The sequence below is a fragment of the Haliaeetus leucocephalus genome, unplaced genomic scaffold (genome assembly GCF_000737465.1).
Source record: "Haliaeetus leucocephalus isolate CR32 unplaced genomic scaffold, Haliaeetus_leucocephalus-4.0 Scaffold110, whole genome shotgun sequence".
In the NCBI taxonomy this organism is placed as follows: Eukaryota; Metazoa; Chordata; class Aves; order Accipitriformes; family Accipitridae; genus Haliaeetus; species Haliaeetus leucocephalus.
Window position 1 is genome coordinate 1,841,210 of NW_010972546.1, and position 15,905 is coordinate 1,857,114.

Here is a 15,905-nt window from a genome sequence, read left to right on the forward strand (position 1 = left end):
GGGGGTTGCACGGTGGGTGCAAAGGGGCTGCAGGGACTGGTGCAGGGTGGGTGTGGGTTGCATGGTGAAGGCTGGGTGCAGGGGTGCTGGGTGCAGCGTGCATGGTGGGTGCAGCATGGGTGCAGGCCAGGCACCAGAAGCAGGCGTGTCGGGGGGGGGAACGACCCCAGAACCCTGGCCTGCACTGAGGGCTCCCCTCCAGCTCGGGGGGGGGGTTGGTGTGATGGCGGGGGAGGGGGTGCAGCCCATGCCGCCCCCCTGGCTGGGCGCAGGGTGCTCGTGTGTGGGCGCCTGGCGTGACTGCACCCAGGAGGTGAGAGCAGGGGGAAACCGCAGGGAGGCCCGGCATGATTCACGCGGGGCCATTTCTCAGAAACCTTCCCGGCTCCCACCGCGCTTCCCGGTGCGGCTGCACCGGAGACAGGGACACCCCGCAGCCTCGCCAGTGCCTAGGATGGAGGGTGCGAGGATACGCGTGTGGCATGGATGCGGGGTCCCCGATGCAGCCCCCACCCCCCCCAAAACAGCTGCCAGGATCCCCAGCCCCACGTGCGAGGGGCTGGATGGTGGCTGCGGCCCCATGCACCGTGCACTGTGCACCAGCCCGTGCCATGCACGTGGCCTCCCCAGGCCCAGGCAGCTCCAGGCACCTTGGGGACAGGATGGGGGGGGCAGGAAGAGGAAATATTTTTGCATTATCCCCCCACTTTTTGCACGAGTTAATGGCAAAGCGGCGGTGGGGACCATGGCACCGGGGCTATGGCAACGGCGCAGCACCTGCGGGATGTGCAGGGGTGACATCAAAGTGGTGCAGAGACGCAGCTTCCCCCCCACTGTGGTTTCTGCAGATTTGACTAACTTTCTCCGCTCTGGGGGGCAGGGACAGGGACGGGGGGGCTGCGCCCGGCCCCAGGGAGCAAAAAGAAGGCGGGGGGGGGGGGCTGGCTGCAGCTCAGCTCCCCCCCCAGCACAGAGCCACAGCCATGGGAAGTGGAGCTGAGGGAGGACAGGACCCCCCCAGACCCACGGTGTCCCCCAGTCCCCAGGGAAGCAGCAATGGGGCTGCAGGGGGGGGGAGCAGGATTGACCCCAACACTCACTGCAGAGCAGGGGTGGGCAGCGGGTGTCCGGGGGCAGCGGCGCTGCGACGGCCTCAGCCCATCTCACCAACACCCGCAGTGGGAAGAGGGGGTCCTGGGCAAAGCAAGGGGGAAACGGGGAGCTGCTGTGGCCAGAGCTGGGCAGGGGGGGGCTTCTCCATCGGTGGGGGGCACCTGGGCTGTGCTTATGGCTAAGGCGCATCATCTCCAGCCTGGGACGATCTCCCTGGTTGTAGAGCACCATTGCAGAGCCCAGGAGCATCATCCCCATCCCACTCTTCATCGCAGCCCCGCCGGGTGCCGGGGTGGAGGCTTTGCCCAAGGCGCCGAAGCCACTCAGGTCGGAAGCAGGTTCTTCTAAAAACAATTGTCTGCCGGGACTTTCCTTTCCCCGTCGAGCCTGCGTGTGACAATTGTCAGCTGCTCCCCGCGCTCTCAATCCCCCGAGGATTTCGCTGGCTGCCCAGGTGCGCCGGCTTGCTGCGATGCAAATGTGGTGCCAGATATAACCCCGCCGGAGGGAATGGCTCGGTGGTGCAGGAGCGTGCGGCTCCCCGGGGGCTTCACTTCCCTCCCGGCGAAGCGAGGGGGGGGTATCGGGTGTGACCTGAACCTGCTGCCCCCGTCGTGGTGCCCCGGTGACAGCCACGGCCCCGTCCCTGTTTTTTTGCCTGCACCCGCGTGTGCCCCCGGCAGGGTGTGCGGGCTGGAGTACCGGGGTTGCAAAACCCCCCCTTGGCTGTGCCGGCGTTGGGGACACAGCTCCGCGTGGGGGGCACTTGTGAGGCCCCCCATCCCGCCGTCGCTCAGCTCCCCCCAAGGGAAGCGCAGAGGTGGCCCCGCACCCTGCTCACCCCTTGTCCCCCAGTTTTTGGGGGCAGCAGAAACCTCGCACCCTCCCAGGGGCAGCGGGAGCCCGGCAGAGCCACCCAGCCCACGCGGAGGGCTGCGAAACGCCGGCGGGTCCTCGGCGGGATGGCACGGAGGAACGTGACTCAGTGAAAGGCTGGAGAATTGGGACAAGGAGGAGGTAGCGGCGGTGACTCAGTCGTCCCTCACCCACCCTCCCCTCCTGGCACCGCTGGCCTTTGGGTGCTGGACCACTCCCCAAGAGGGAGCAGGAGCCGGCCGGGATGCTCCGAGGATGCAGTTCAGCACCGGCTAGAGTTTTATAGGATTTTTCGTGCGTTACAAAGCGTGTTTCAACATGACGGGGCAAACGAGTTCCTCTCTGCTCTATCATAATTACAGCATATCAGCAGATAAGGATCTCTCTGTCATAACACCAACCGAACGTTTTTATAAGCCTGGTACTTTAAAGGGGTTTTGGTTCCAAGCAGAAGAGGGGTGAGGGGGTTTTTAGCATCAAAACAGCTCTTATTCAGGGGAAAGACAGGCTGGGGATAGGCTCTGGGATTCGCTGCCCCCAGCCCCGAGCCCCCTCGGCTGGCCCGGGGCTGCGAGCACCGGCAGAGTTTCACCCAGTCCTTCAGAGTTACCTGGCAGCGTCACAGCGAGGGGAAAATAACTCTTGGTGCTTGCATTTCACCCAGGCTAGGAAGGAAGTGAAGGTAAAACTAAAAAAAAAAAAAAAAAAAAAAAAGGATCCTCTGGCTTTTCTGTGTTTCAAGCGTGTCCAGATTCTTGTGGTAAAAGGTGTGAGGAGAGTATGAAATAAGTGTGAACAACGTCAACCTGCTAAAACAGGTGCTAAAAAAGGGCTGTGGGAGGGTTGGCGTGAGCCTCCACTCTCCCCGCCTGCTGGGATGTTTCCATCTGACTGATGTGCTCTGGCACGGTGGGCGCAGCCCCCAATCACCCCGCGGAAACCCTGAGCCCACCCTGTGTCCATTGGAGCAAATGTGCTTCAAGCACGTCCTGGAGTGGGTCCGGGCACACGGGGCTGAGCGTTGCCTTCACCCCACGCTTCCGCGGGGGGAGCAGACCTGTCCCCATGCAGAACAGGGGGGGGACACTGGGCGATCGCTACGGGCCTTGCCGGGAGAAGCGGCAAAAGCGCGACTACGTGGGGAGGAATTTGAGGGGCTCCTGCCCCTTCCACTGTCCCCTTCCCAAATGCTCCTCTCCCCGGTGCCGCCTGCAAGGGGGATGCCCTGTCGCTCACACGTGCGCAAGCATTTGCCAGCGCCGCAGCTCAGCACCCGGCCAAGGCCACCGCCGACGCGCGCGTCAGGACTCCTCGCTCCTCCGCACTTCTACCGGAGCCCGGTTTCGCTATGACTGTGCTTGGTAACACCAGGGTGAGGAGGACGGCGCTTCGTGACACATCACGTCGCAGGGAACGAGTCCCAAGGCTGGGAGCGGCTGCCTGCCTGCCCGCACGCTCGGGCGGGAGCCCTGGGGATCTCCCGTGGGAATCGCTTCTGCTTTACCGGGCAAATTTGGGCCGTTCCCCTCCCTTGAACGCTCATCCTGAGCTCGCTGGGGAGACAAGGAAAGCTGGCGGCAGCCCCGGGTCAGAGAAGGGCATGTTTCCTTGGACGATATCATTCATCGATTAACCAAAACTAAAGACCAATACCATTTTTCAGCAGTTCAAGGAGCAGACTATGTTATCTTTAAATCTCAGAGTGTATCAGCGCTCCACTGAGCAACTAGTTGGTGTTCTGCTAACCACCAGCCATCGCCATCAGCTCGGCAGCCCCGAGTGGAAGCACCATGGCTACAGGCTGGTCACAGGTTTCATCACCTCTTTGTGATTTACAGATCCCAGAGGCGACGGACGCGAGCAGCTCCAGCCCCGGCACTCCGGGCCCGCTCCCCTGAGCTCGCTCCTGCTCGTCAGCCAGCATTTGCCATTCACTTTCCAGCTCTGAGCGGTGTGATCGCCTCCGCTTTCATGGCTGAAGGAATGAGCTTTTGGCCGTGGGAGAGCAGTGAAGCACAGCGCAGGCACCCGGGGTCTCTTCAACTATTATGTACATGAGAGTTTAATCAAAATTTAAAAATTCAATAAACTTTTAAGAACAAGAGGCTCATTTCTTAATGCTAAAAGCCAGTTTCCTGAGCCTCCTCTGTGCTGCCCGCTGTTTAGGTATAATTCAGCAGTAAATAAAGAAACCAAGCGAGACAGGCAAAACAGCTGGCTGGAGCACGTTCAAAGAGAACAGTCCAAACAGAAATTTGTTTCGTACCAAAATAACCAAACCAGGCGCAGAATACATCAGGCTCACAACAAATACCAGCAGTTTTTCCCCCTTCTTTTTCCCAGATGAGGTGTTTTGCAAAGCTCCTCTGAGCTCAGAGACCTGCCCGAGACCGAGCGCAGCCCTTCAACGTACGAGCACGACCCAACGGGCTTCCTGCCTCCCACGCCAGCGCGGCCAGGGCTTGGCCCGCGAGGGAGGGTGCTCGGGGTAATGCTGCGGGACAGGGTCTGCCGCACCGGCGGGGTCCCCGGATGCGAAGGGAGGCACACAGAGGGGACTGATCCTGGCATCGAGAGCTGGACGCGCCAGCCCTGCACCAGCCCTGCTCCCAGGACACAGCGAAGGCAGGCTCTGGCCCCGGTTCAGGCAGGCGCAGGCACACGCTTGGCGATCATCACACAGCACATAAACGGTACTCATAAAAATATATATATATATATATATTTTAATAAATGACTGGGTTGAAATTCCACAACATGTGTTTGCTCAACAGCAGGGCTGTAATGAGGTTACCGCTCGTTAACTCCAGACAGCCCAGGGAACTTCTTTCGGTTCAGCCTATCTTGAAATCATGACTCTGCCCGAGCAGTGGTGGGAAACCGGTGCCATCTAGGCCAGACGCTGCAAAATCCTCCCTCCTTCCTCTCAAAAACCTGGCAGCATTGCTCATGCTGAGCTGCTCAGAGGCGCAGTGGTTGATTGCTCACCTTATCTGGGAAGCAAGGGTAGGTGGCTGAAGCCCTGCCTGGCGGTAAGTGAAGAGTGGGAGAGTAATCTGAAGAGTGTTTTCAAGGATTTGGTAGTGGCGTGAGAAAGAAACTGGCGGTGCTGCGTGACACACATTCGGCAATCTGAGGAGCTTCCTGTGCAAACGACAAGTTACGTTTTACTATGCGTAACCTTATTCATTTCTGTTGAACCGTGAGGAGCATTTTCATCAGCCACGATGTGCGTGTAATTCAGTCGCTTCCCCCATGAAAATGCAGCAGGAGAGATGGAGTTATCCATTTACACTAACTGAAGTGGGAATTGGCTGAAGCCTTTCCCAGTCCAGGCTGCTGCCCGGAAGGCAGTCCTCAGATGACTGGATTAAGACCTTGGTGGAACTGCAGCCTCGCTCACAGAAGGATCATTTGTCATGCCGTGACAACGGGTATTCATCGGGGAAAAACCAACATCCACCCGCTCACTGTATGTGCCTCATGATGGGAAACTAGTTATTGGAAAAGATCCTAAACCTATTTTATAACTACGCACATAACATCACACAAGGTAGCAAAAGAGTTCTCCTTACCCCCAACGATAAGCAGGATCTAGGATCTAGCACTTCTACAGCACTTCAGATACTCAAGCACTCCGCAGACTAATTTATTCTTCTTCAGACGTACCCTTGCTGGGAAAAATGAATGTAATTTTCTTTTTTGTACCTTAAAATTCAGGGAGGGAGAAAGTACTTGAGCCAAAAGAGTGAACCCAGGTCGGAGGGAGGAATGAAATTCAGTATTTCTTGACCCTTGGCACTCCACCTAGGTCTCTGTGCCACAGACTTCCCTCATGGAAACAGACGGATCACCACAGGTATTGGCAGGGCAGTGTTGAGTAAGTACAAAAGCAATGTAGATACCAAACCACACAATGGATTCAAAAACTCCATCAGAACACACCTAACTCTACATTATACAAAAATACTTTGCAAAGAATAAACATCCACTCAGCAAAACTGTTATCAAATTCATATCTTTAGCACAGTGACTAACAATACAGCTGCAGAGCAATGATTAGATTAAAAGAACTATTTTAAAAACCAGCTTCAAAGTAATGGTAAATACTCATTTTGCAAAACAGCACATTTCACTCCGAGGGATATCCCCACATAAAACCAGACAGCGTGATTGAGCTGTCAGCTCCCACACATTCATGTATGCAGATCCTCACGGTGTCTGCTGCCAGGACAGGGTGACTCCTGCTCCGAGCCGTGGACCGGATGGCACAGCCACAAGTTCTGCTGCTGGAGCTGAGCAGGACCGACGCGGGGGCACAACGCACAGCGTGGTTTTGTCCTTGTTCTTGGCACCCATCAGAAAGGAGGACTTTCCATCAGCGAAAATCAGGATTTCCCCCAGACTGCATGGATGAGCCAACCAATGATCTCACTGGGTATCCCAAAAATGCATACTGTTAAAAAAAAACCCAACCCCCAAATAGGTCTCATTTCTTATTTTGCTATTACTGAGTAAGATGCATGTGGGAGTGACTTTAAAGAAAGTGAACAGAGGGGTAAGAAAAATGAAAGTGTGGTGGGGCCACATGCTCTTTAAGACTTAGGGGAAAACCTTTAAGAGGAATTGATAATCCCTCCCAGGCACGTGTTTTCCTTTTTTCGGTGATTAGCCATTTGAAGACCATCAGGATTGTAACAGCTAGAAAAAGCCTCTCCTATGTACTTTTGACTATACAGCTGACCAAGCGAGGAAACCGGCAGCAGGGCATAAAAACCTTTTGCGCTGAGTTAAAGCATACATTATAAAAACAAATGCACATTAAAAAATAAAACCACCCGAAATGGCTCTTAATTTTCACAAAAATAAAGTTCATATAAAAATTGCTCTCTGCTCCTGGTATTTTATACAGTACCACTCACCACAGCAGCTAGGCATAGATGCTACAGAACACTGAATTATTTGTAAAGAAAAATTTTAAAAGGCGTCACCTCCCTGTGACACTCATTTAAAAACTGGCATAGAAAAATACTCAAGAAATTTCTTTACACTAACTAAAAAAACAAACAAACAAGCCTCCCCTCCGATCTAAAACAAAGCTTTTGACCTTGGAAAACCAGTCCTTTTATTTGAGTACTACTCTGTGCTCTCCTCGTGCTATGTGTGAGGAAAATTCATATCGGTCATGGCTTCTGTACCCGCAGACGTTGCACTCAAAGGGATCGCGGAACCCGTGGCAGCCCATGTGGATGGTGAACATCACATAATCCAAAAAGAGGACACGGCAATGGTCACACCGGTAGACCCCGATGGCTTCCCCTTCCTTGTTGATGACCTTAAAGGCATCGCGTGGGCATATGGCAGGTGGCTTGATTATGTCATATGGCCTCGGGAAATCCTTCAAGGACTGGAGGCCGTTGCGGGCCTGAGCGGGGATCATCTGGCTTTGATGGAAGGTGGGATTCTGCCGCTCCTCATGGTTGCTGTCAGTGTCTGTGGAGTCTTGGCCGCTGTTGTTTGGGGAAAGGCCTCTGTCGGAAGACAAGCTTTTGTCCCTTAGGTGGGCATGGCTCTTCTCTGCATCCTGCGAGTTGCCGTTTGGCACGTCGGTGCGGGTCAGTGGTATGGGGTACAGACTGCTTATGACGGGGACCATTTCGGAGGTGGGAGCTGGTGGCGTCTGCACAAGAGGGCGCAAGGCTTCGGCCCCCAGGTAGGTGATGGCATTGTTTATGGCCTGGTCCATCATGCGCCCTTGCATTATGTCGCTTTCCTTTTCGTACATGAAACTTGAATTATAATTAACATCAAAACTATGTCGTTTCTCACCTGCAAGAGAGGAGAGGTATTAAATTACCTGGGCGAGTAAAGAAGTATTTAAACTCTGTGATGCCTTTTCTAAGTGGCAGTAGTCTCTGGAAAGTACAGAGGCATGAAATCCTTTCTGCTGAAAGTGGCCGTTCACATACACAAGTAGCTTTTGGGTGGGTGGGGTTGTTATTTTTTTAAAGCTCAGGCTTGGAAGCAAAAAAAAAAAACCAAATCAAAAAATCTAACAGAGGAGGTGGTAAGGATACATACTGGACAAATCAGCATTAATTTATTTAAATTATTCTGGGATTTAAGGGGAAGAATATTATCAAAGCTTCCACTGATTAACTTCTTACGTCTTTTTTCTAGAAAAAGGTAAATAATCATTAATGAAAATACTTGTAAAAGAGCTAATGGATAATGAACCAAAATACTCCATTTTTGGTACCAAGACTGCAACCTTTCATTCTTGACTTGTCCCCCAATAAGCATACCCCTCTAATAGAAAAAGTGAAGCCAAGCGCTGGCTGAGATTTGATGCACTTTTCATTACTTTTACCCTTCTGATAGAGTCATCTTTTATATGTCCTCGGACACTGAAGTCAATTTTCCCCACTGTCCTCTGACAACTGCAGCTTCCTCTGCACCACGCCTGGTTTCTTTGAACTCTACACAGGTTTTCAGATAATCTTAACACTGGCAGCTACGTATATATGTATAGAACACCACATTTAGGGTCACTTGATATGGGGCTAGTGAAAGAGGAATGAAATGTATTCCTCTCTGGCTGTGCTAGGACTTTGAAAGCTCTAAATTAGACAGAACAGGAGGGGGGCTAAGAGAATGCGTACCTGAAATTCTGCTTACGCCTCTTCTAGCAAGGACTAAGGCAAGGGAGGGTGGGCTGGGCAGCACACTGCAACTAGTTTTCTCTATGCCAGGTACAGGGAGGAAATAAAACTGCACCCCAAAAGGACTAAAGTCACTTTTTTGGTGAATGGCTAGAAATAAGTAACTGAATTCTGTGGTTACATACAACAAAATCGTTCATAGTTTTAAAAAACATGGACCAGACCAAATGTTTCATGTGCAAGTGACTTGCAAACATCAGATCCACTAATCTTTTAGTTACGGTAACTTGAATAGTGCAGATGTTTATCAGTCACCTGTCAACACCATGACTCAATGTATATGAAACTTATTAGGTTTCACTGCAGAGGCAGAAAACCAGGAGCTCACGTTTCTCTTATAAAACACTCAAAAGGTTAGTGAACCACAAGAGTGTAACTGCTTCCAACCCTCAACAAAACTTACTATCCAGCTTTACACAGAAGGAAACAAAACGATATAGCACATTTGTATGACTCATAAAACCAGCTCCAGGCAAGTGAAAGATGTGAACACATTTGAAATTAAAAAAAAAAAAAAAAAAAAAGGCAAAAAAAGGCAACAAAAGCAAAAGTAGACAGGACTCCCTACAACTTTTGGGTTAGGATTCACTGTCATAAGATAAGACACAAATACCCAATGTATGATCACTGAGGCTCTCACAGTATTTTGTCATTCCAGTATCCTGGTGGCTTTTTAAAGTCCCCACAATAGCCCATTCTGTCTCCCTTAAATTACGAGTTATATCAGATGCAAATACCCAAACGCTCTTCTGACATACATTAACATGTCATGTTGCTGTACACTTTTAAAAGGCCACGGTATATCAGATGCGGACTCCTTATACAAGAGGGCAAGAAATGAGGCTGTAAACCAGACCACGACATTTCTAAAATTTCTTTGGGAAGAAAAGGCATTACATAAAGAATGGCGTCTTTCTCTCTCCCCTAACTGTCTCAGTAGACACCCCAAGGCAAGCACACGTCTGATTTTGATACCTCAGTGAGATGCCTGTATTTAGGTAGGCTGAATCTGCGTGAAAGTGCCAGAGAAAGTGCTAATCGTATATCCAGAAGCTATGGCACCATATTGCCATCAAGCAGATGGGGGGGCCACTCTTGAATATTTATTTTGTCTCCCCTCAGTCAAATACAGCAAACTTTTCCATGGAAAGAGACAAAATGCCAGATCAGTGCTTCACTCAAAACCAGCAGCAATCAGTCAGGAGAAAGTTGGTATCAATGATTTAGAAAGCAGGAAAGGAGTATATGGAGACTGGGGGATGAGTAAGAGGGACTGTGCTGAAAACAGTTGGTGTTTTATCTTCACAGCCAGCAGGACAATATAATAGATTATTCTGAGTTAAGCTGCTATCTGCACCAGGCGAAGTGCCACAACGTTATTGAAAAACACTACATTAAAAATTAAATTTACAGGTTCTCTAGTGTTCATCTGCAAGGCAGCCACTGGTTAGCAGAACATCTTTCCTCTTTTTTTGTCTCAGTGCAATGCAAAAGCCTTCCCCTTCAAAATTCACACATGAGCCATAGCGTATGACACATACTCATGTGCTGCTCAGTGATGCTTCACTTACTCTAAAATGTACATAGATTTTTGCAACCTGATGAGGTGTGGACACTGGAAACAGGGAGTGAACCTGCTTTCTGCGGCTGTGCTAACCAAAGCAGGCAATTTCTCATTAGACTTTGCACGCTGGGGGATAATGGTATTTGTTACTGTATCAGAACTGCCCTAGCACTTTTACCACTATGAGAAAGACGTTTTTTACTTCTGATCTCAGGGAGAACTTGTTTTTAAAAAGGAAGAAATAGAAGTCTGTGGGCCAAGATGTTCAGCTGGTGTAAACTGGCAGAAATGCATTGACTGCACTGCTTACTTCGACTTGTGTCAACTGAAGGTACAGCCCAACAATTGTTTTATACAGCAGTGAAGTACCACCAGCACAGGTATCTATTCCGCTGGGCTTTTTTTTTTTTTTGTAAATATCTGTTCATTAATCAAACCAGGAAATACAAAAAGCCAAGGTTTGTAGATTTGGTCCATATACATGCAAAATAGAAATCCACAGCAAAATAGGAAACACAAAACCATAAACTTCCATTCAAATCCCTGCCCCTCATAACTAAAGGAAAAGTTGAAAACAAAATCTTTGCAAGAGACGCCTTTGAAGGGGGGGTCTAGTGCAGAGGTTAAGAGTCAAGTATACGGTCTGCTGATCTGTGTCCTTATTTGAGACTCATACTTGTGCACACGAGGTAGCTACTGAAGATGAAAATGTGAAAAAATAAAGTGGGCAAGACTCCTGGTGCTTGTATGAATCTCTGTAGAGCCCTCAAATAATAATAAAGGGGTTTTTTTTTCTGATCAATAGACTTCATTCACAGAAATGAGCCAAACAAAGATGCCTTGTTAGTATACATCTCTATCCCTTCTTCCTGACAAAATGAAAAATCAGCACCCATTCTGAGAACGCTGTTTCCCAAGAAATCACAAAGCTGTCCTGGTAGATTTGCACTCCTACACATACAGTTCAGAAAGTCACAAAAGTCAAATCAAGGTCGCACACACTGGTCTTGCAAACATACTTCCCAGGGATAAAAGGGACCGAGTGAGTAATTTTTTCACACATTACTTAACAAGAACATGCCAATCACATAGGTTCTAGAAAAACAGTAAGTTTCAGAAATCAGTTATTTTGTTCCTTTAGGTGAACTGGCCTGCATCCTCCAGCTTCTCCACAAAACCCCTTGCATGACACAGTATCAGTTCATGCCATCTGCAGACCACATTACTGAGCACAATCACAAATCAAGAAAGGATCTATTCCATATGGTAACTAGTATGCTGGGAAAACAAATTGGAAAACCACTAGCACTTAACTTTAAGCGTATGCTGAATGGTTGCGTCCTGCTGCAGATGTGTTTAATAAAATACATAAAGATCGAATTGGTAGCAATTGTAAAACAAGACAGGGTGAACCTGATCTCAGTGCTAAAAAAAGGAAGCTGAAGATTTTCAAAAACATTTGCATTAGTATTACTGTTTGAATCACAGCACGACATGTAAGGTCTAAATCACACAGTCAACAGTTTCAATATTAAATACCCAAAGGCACTCAGATGGAGTTTGCTGGTGTGACTTCACTTCTGTGTAAAAAGGTGACCTTTTTAAAGCCATACTAAGATGTCTAAATAAAAGTAACCGGTTTTCATAGATGAAAGTCCAGTGCTACCCACCAAATCCAGTAAGAGCTACATTACCTTCGAAATTAAGTTGCTTTTATGTATATATGTATGGATTTAGCAGCATACCTTTTCCTAGGTTTGGACCTTAGCCCCAGACGTTCAAGACAGGTCCTCAGAACATCCCTCTGCCAGGTGGGTCTGTCTGACAGCAGCTGATCCCTGCCTACACACTCAGCCCCACGCTTCTCCCCTCCCCAGCCATGTGTGTGAACACCAGCCACCACACAGGCCCCTATGCTGAAGGTAAAGTTTATATTAAGAAAAATAAGCACTCAGTACCTTATAGAGCCATACAGAATAACAAATAAGGCATTGCTAGTACTAATATAACTGCTGCCTAAGACAAGTCTTTACTCAGGAAACAAGAGTTGCATTTTATTTTCTTAAAAGGCAAGTTAATGAAATAAGACTAGCCAAGAGGATCAGGCATCCACTGAAACACAGAACCTGCCAAACTAGTATTTAAGATTCCCAGCATGCCAAACCCTGATCATGTAAAATTAAATGCAAAGAAAATGCTATGAAAACATCTTGTTGCTTAAATTACCACAAGAAAGGATTTGATAGTTTTTAATCATATTCAAATTCAGCAGGATTACTAACAGAAATCCAATACTTTTCTGTCTTTAGGCCTTATTCCACACATGCATCCTGGAAGTATCTTCATCTCCTGCTTACTAGGAAAGAGCACTTGGCTCTTAATGGCATTAAACCTTCCTGTTCTTTTCCTGTAAAGAACCTAGCAGAAAACATTTCAAATGCACAGGTACAGAAAACAACACATGGAAGCTCATAAGAGATATTTATAAATTGCCTACACATATAGACACAAAGCATAGTAGAAGCTTCTATCCAGTTTAAGTATCTAACAGAATATATTCTTTTTATTTTAATCAAAACCCTACAAATCACTAAAAACACAGCAGAATAATAAAAATTACTTTATTTACATTCTCTTGTATTAGATTAGATTATAAACTTGAGAAGGATATTTAATAAAAGCAGAGGCATTGTACTAGGTTACCAACTTGCACATATTTAAGTGTTGCACATGAAAAGGTTTTTTGTTCTTACCAATAAATTTCTGAGGCATTGAGCTTTTTCGCTTTGCCACGTTGCTTGCTAGCCTGTCCAGCACAAGGGCTCTTTCACTCCCCATCTCTGCCTTGATGTGCCTTGCCTCCACGCTTGCTAGTTTGGAAAATGTGAAAAGAAAAAAAAAAACAACAAAAAAACAACACGTAGGTGAAAAGGAAAAAAAAAAAAAAGAAAAAAAAAGGAAGAGATGAATGGTTTAGTCTCCGGAGTTTGCCACACTAACTGGGAGGAAACAGTTTGGAGATCTGATGTAAACTTGTTTTGCTTTTTCTGTCGTTCTTGCTCTTTGCGTCTTGGGCACCAGTTGCGGTCAGTGGAAGCAAGCACAGAAACAGACACTAATCTTGCAGTCCTGAGCTCATGCAAGGAGAGCATAAACCATACAAACCCAGTATCTTCATTAGCAAGAGGAAGTATAAAATAAACTGGCTGGAAGGCTTGGTTGCAAAATGTAGATGGAGATATAACCTCTGCTAGCCTTTCTTTTTTATTCTGAGTAAGACTGTGTGACACCTGCAGACTGACACAGTGCTTCAAAACTTCAGTATAAGACATTCAGTCCTCTTGCTACACTTTTTAGATATCAGTCATAAGTAGATGTCTTCTTAACTCATCACTAAGAAACTTGTGTGAAATATATCAATGTTCCATTAAAATCAAAATAATATAACCTTTCAATATTCACTTCTAACTCATTTTTTTTCCAGGTGTCATTATCACTTAATTTTTTTTCCTAAATGCTACAGCTAAAACTAATTAAGAATGTTTTCTCCCTGGCACCCTTGTAAGCATTAGCGCTAGGTGTTTTAAAGCTCATTACAACCTCCAGAATTTCTAATTTTAGGAAGAGTACATGTGCCCTACAATCACTCTCTTGAGAGTGGGCCACTGACTGTTTTAAGAATCTTACCATTTTCCAGAGTTCTCCTTTAGCCGTGCTAACCAATGCCCATCATTTCACGGAAATTACTGCTTGCTCTCACCTCATGGAGGCTGCACAGGCTTTTGAGCTGGATCAGCCAAGCTGAAGGACTGCCACCTCATATCACTACTGCCAGACTAATACTGAATATAACTGCTGCGGCTTCCCCCCAAAAAGCTTGCTCTCGCCTGAAGAACAAGTATCAGTAGTGGTAGTTTTATATTAAAATGTGGCACCAAAAGTTTCAGCATTAGAGACCACTGTGGTAAAAACTAGACACATTTTAAAAGACTGCCCATGCCTTTAAGAGTTGGTATCTAAGTAGAGGAAAACAAAGACAAGGAAGGGTAATTTACTTTCCCAAGCTAATACAAAAGGTCAGATCTTACCGTGAAATAATCCTGGCTGCTGTGTTATTGTACTATTGCACTAGCATACCTACATATATGAAGCATAATCTACATAAGAGACAAGTAATGCCACAGGAAAATGATACAAGCACTTTGGTATCACTCCAGTCCTGCTAAATGCAGTTTTATTAAGTATTGGACTTAAATTGCAGTTTGCCAAGTACAGCAAGTGATAAAAATGCAGTATCATCCTTCCATAGCTTAGTGTGCAGCATTTCCCTATAAATTTCAGTCAGTCACTCCTTGCTTGTTTATTATTGCTGTTATTGATATCATATGAGTTTCAGTCAGCACAAACCATGACTCACCAAACCTCAGCCAGAACTATTTGTTAATGTTTGTTCAGCATTTTGAAAATGTAAAGTGCTTCATAAGTACTCAATGCCACAAATACTAGCTATGAATATGACTCAGGATGGATGGGATAATAGGGCTCAGCTCAGCACTACCTTAGTCCTGTTTCATCAGGCTGCAACCCCATTATATACATGATAACCAGACCCACAGAAGGCATGCAGACACAATGCCTTAAAGGTAATAACATACTGCTTTTCTAGTCTGATTTTTATTCCAAATTACTCTAGTATGTTTAGAGACTTACATAAATATATTCGTCAACTGTTAAAATGCACCTGCTTCCAGCATGAAATACCAAGACACTACGTAACAGTTTACATAAAGTGAGTCAAAATATCAGATTAACTTGAAACTATAAGGGAAAGTTAGGTAGGCAGAACATAATCATCTGTTTGGACTTTGGCCAGAAGCTCTAGTTCATTCTTGAGACTAATGTTATGGGATTTTTTAATTTCAGAAGTTCTGTTTAACTCTCATGCTCCAAAAACTGGAATATGCTTTCTGAGCTCTTCAGATAACTGCCGTTCAAGGTTTGAACTATCCCCAACCCAGAAAGCCTGTAATCTTAACAGGATCATTGCACAAGTCATTAATAATAGTAATTTATATTTTAAAAACCCCAACAACCCACAACTACCCTGAACAAGATATAATAATACAAACAATGCTGTATATAAAAAAATTTACGTTATAAAGAAAAAAAAGGAAAGAAAACACAATTCGTCCATGTTGTAAAAGCAGCTCCCTGGTCCCTACCATTTCTTCATTTTTCTTATTTTGTTCTTCTAGTTCCTTTTTTTTCTCAATCTTAAACTTCATGAGTTGTACTCATGTTCTATTAAAGCTTTAATTTCACATTTTCAGAATCTTTTTCTCTATCTTCTGACAAAACTCAAAAGAGTGAAGTTTCTGTAAGTCCTCTTAGCCAGCCCTAGAAACACACTGGAAGCTACACGTAGCATATCAGTGACTACTTGTCTTGTCAATGTTATTTATGTGCCACCAAGGGAACTTTATTAAATTAGTGTCGAGAGGGCAGACAAGTGGCTTCCTGCAGAGGTAACAATAGTCTTTACTCAGAGGAGATTGCTGAAGAGACAGTAACTATTGACCTACATAATATGTTCTGGGACATCTGTAAGTATCAATCTTCCAGCTTGATGT

General features: G+C 46.8%; 1 protein-coding gene across 1 annotated transcript in view; it reads right to left on the reverse strand.

Annotated features, from left to right (window-relative positions):
• Window positions 1-7,114: 7,114 nt before the first annotated feature.
• Window positions 7,115-15,905, reverse strand: part of IKZF3 (IKAROS family zinc finger 3 (Aiolos)) — a 29,798-nt gene continuing 21,007 nt past the window's right edge. Inside the window, exons 6-7 of the mRNA XM_010585549.1 lie at window positions 13,029-13,145; window positions 7,115-7,818 (exon numbers count right to left, since the gene is read on the reverse strand). Coding sequence (XP_010583851.1) covers window positions 7,115-7,818; window positions 13,029-13,145 — 821 coding nt within the window. The remainder of the gene's footprint in view (window positions 7,819-13,028; window positions 13,146-15,905) is intronic.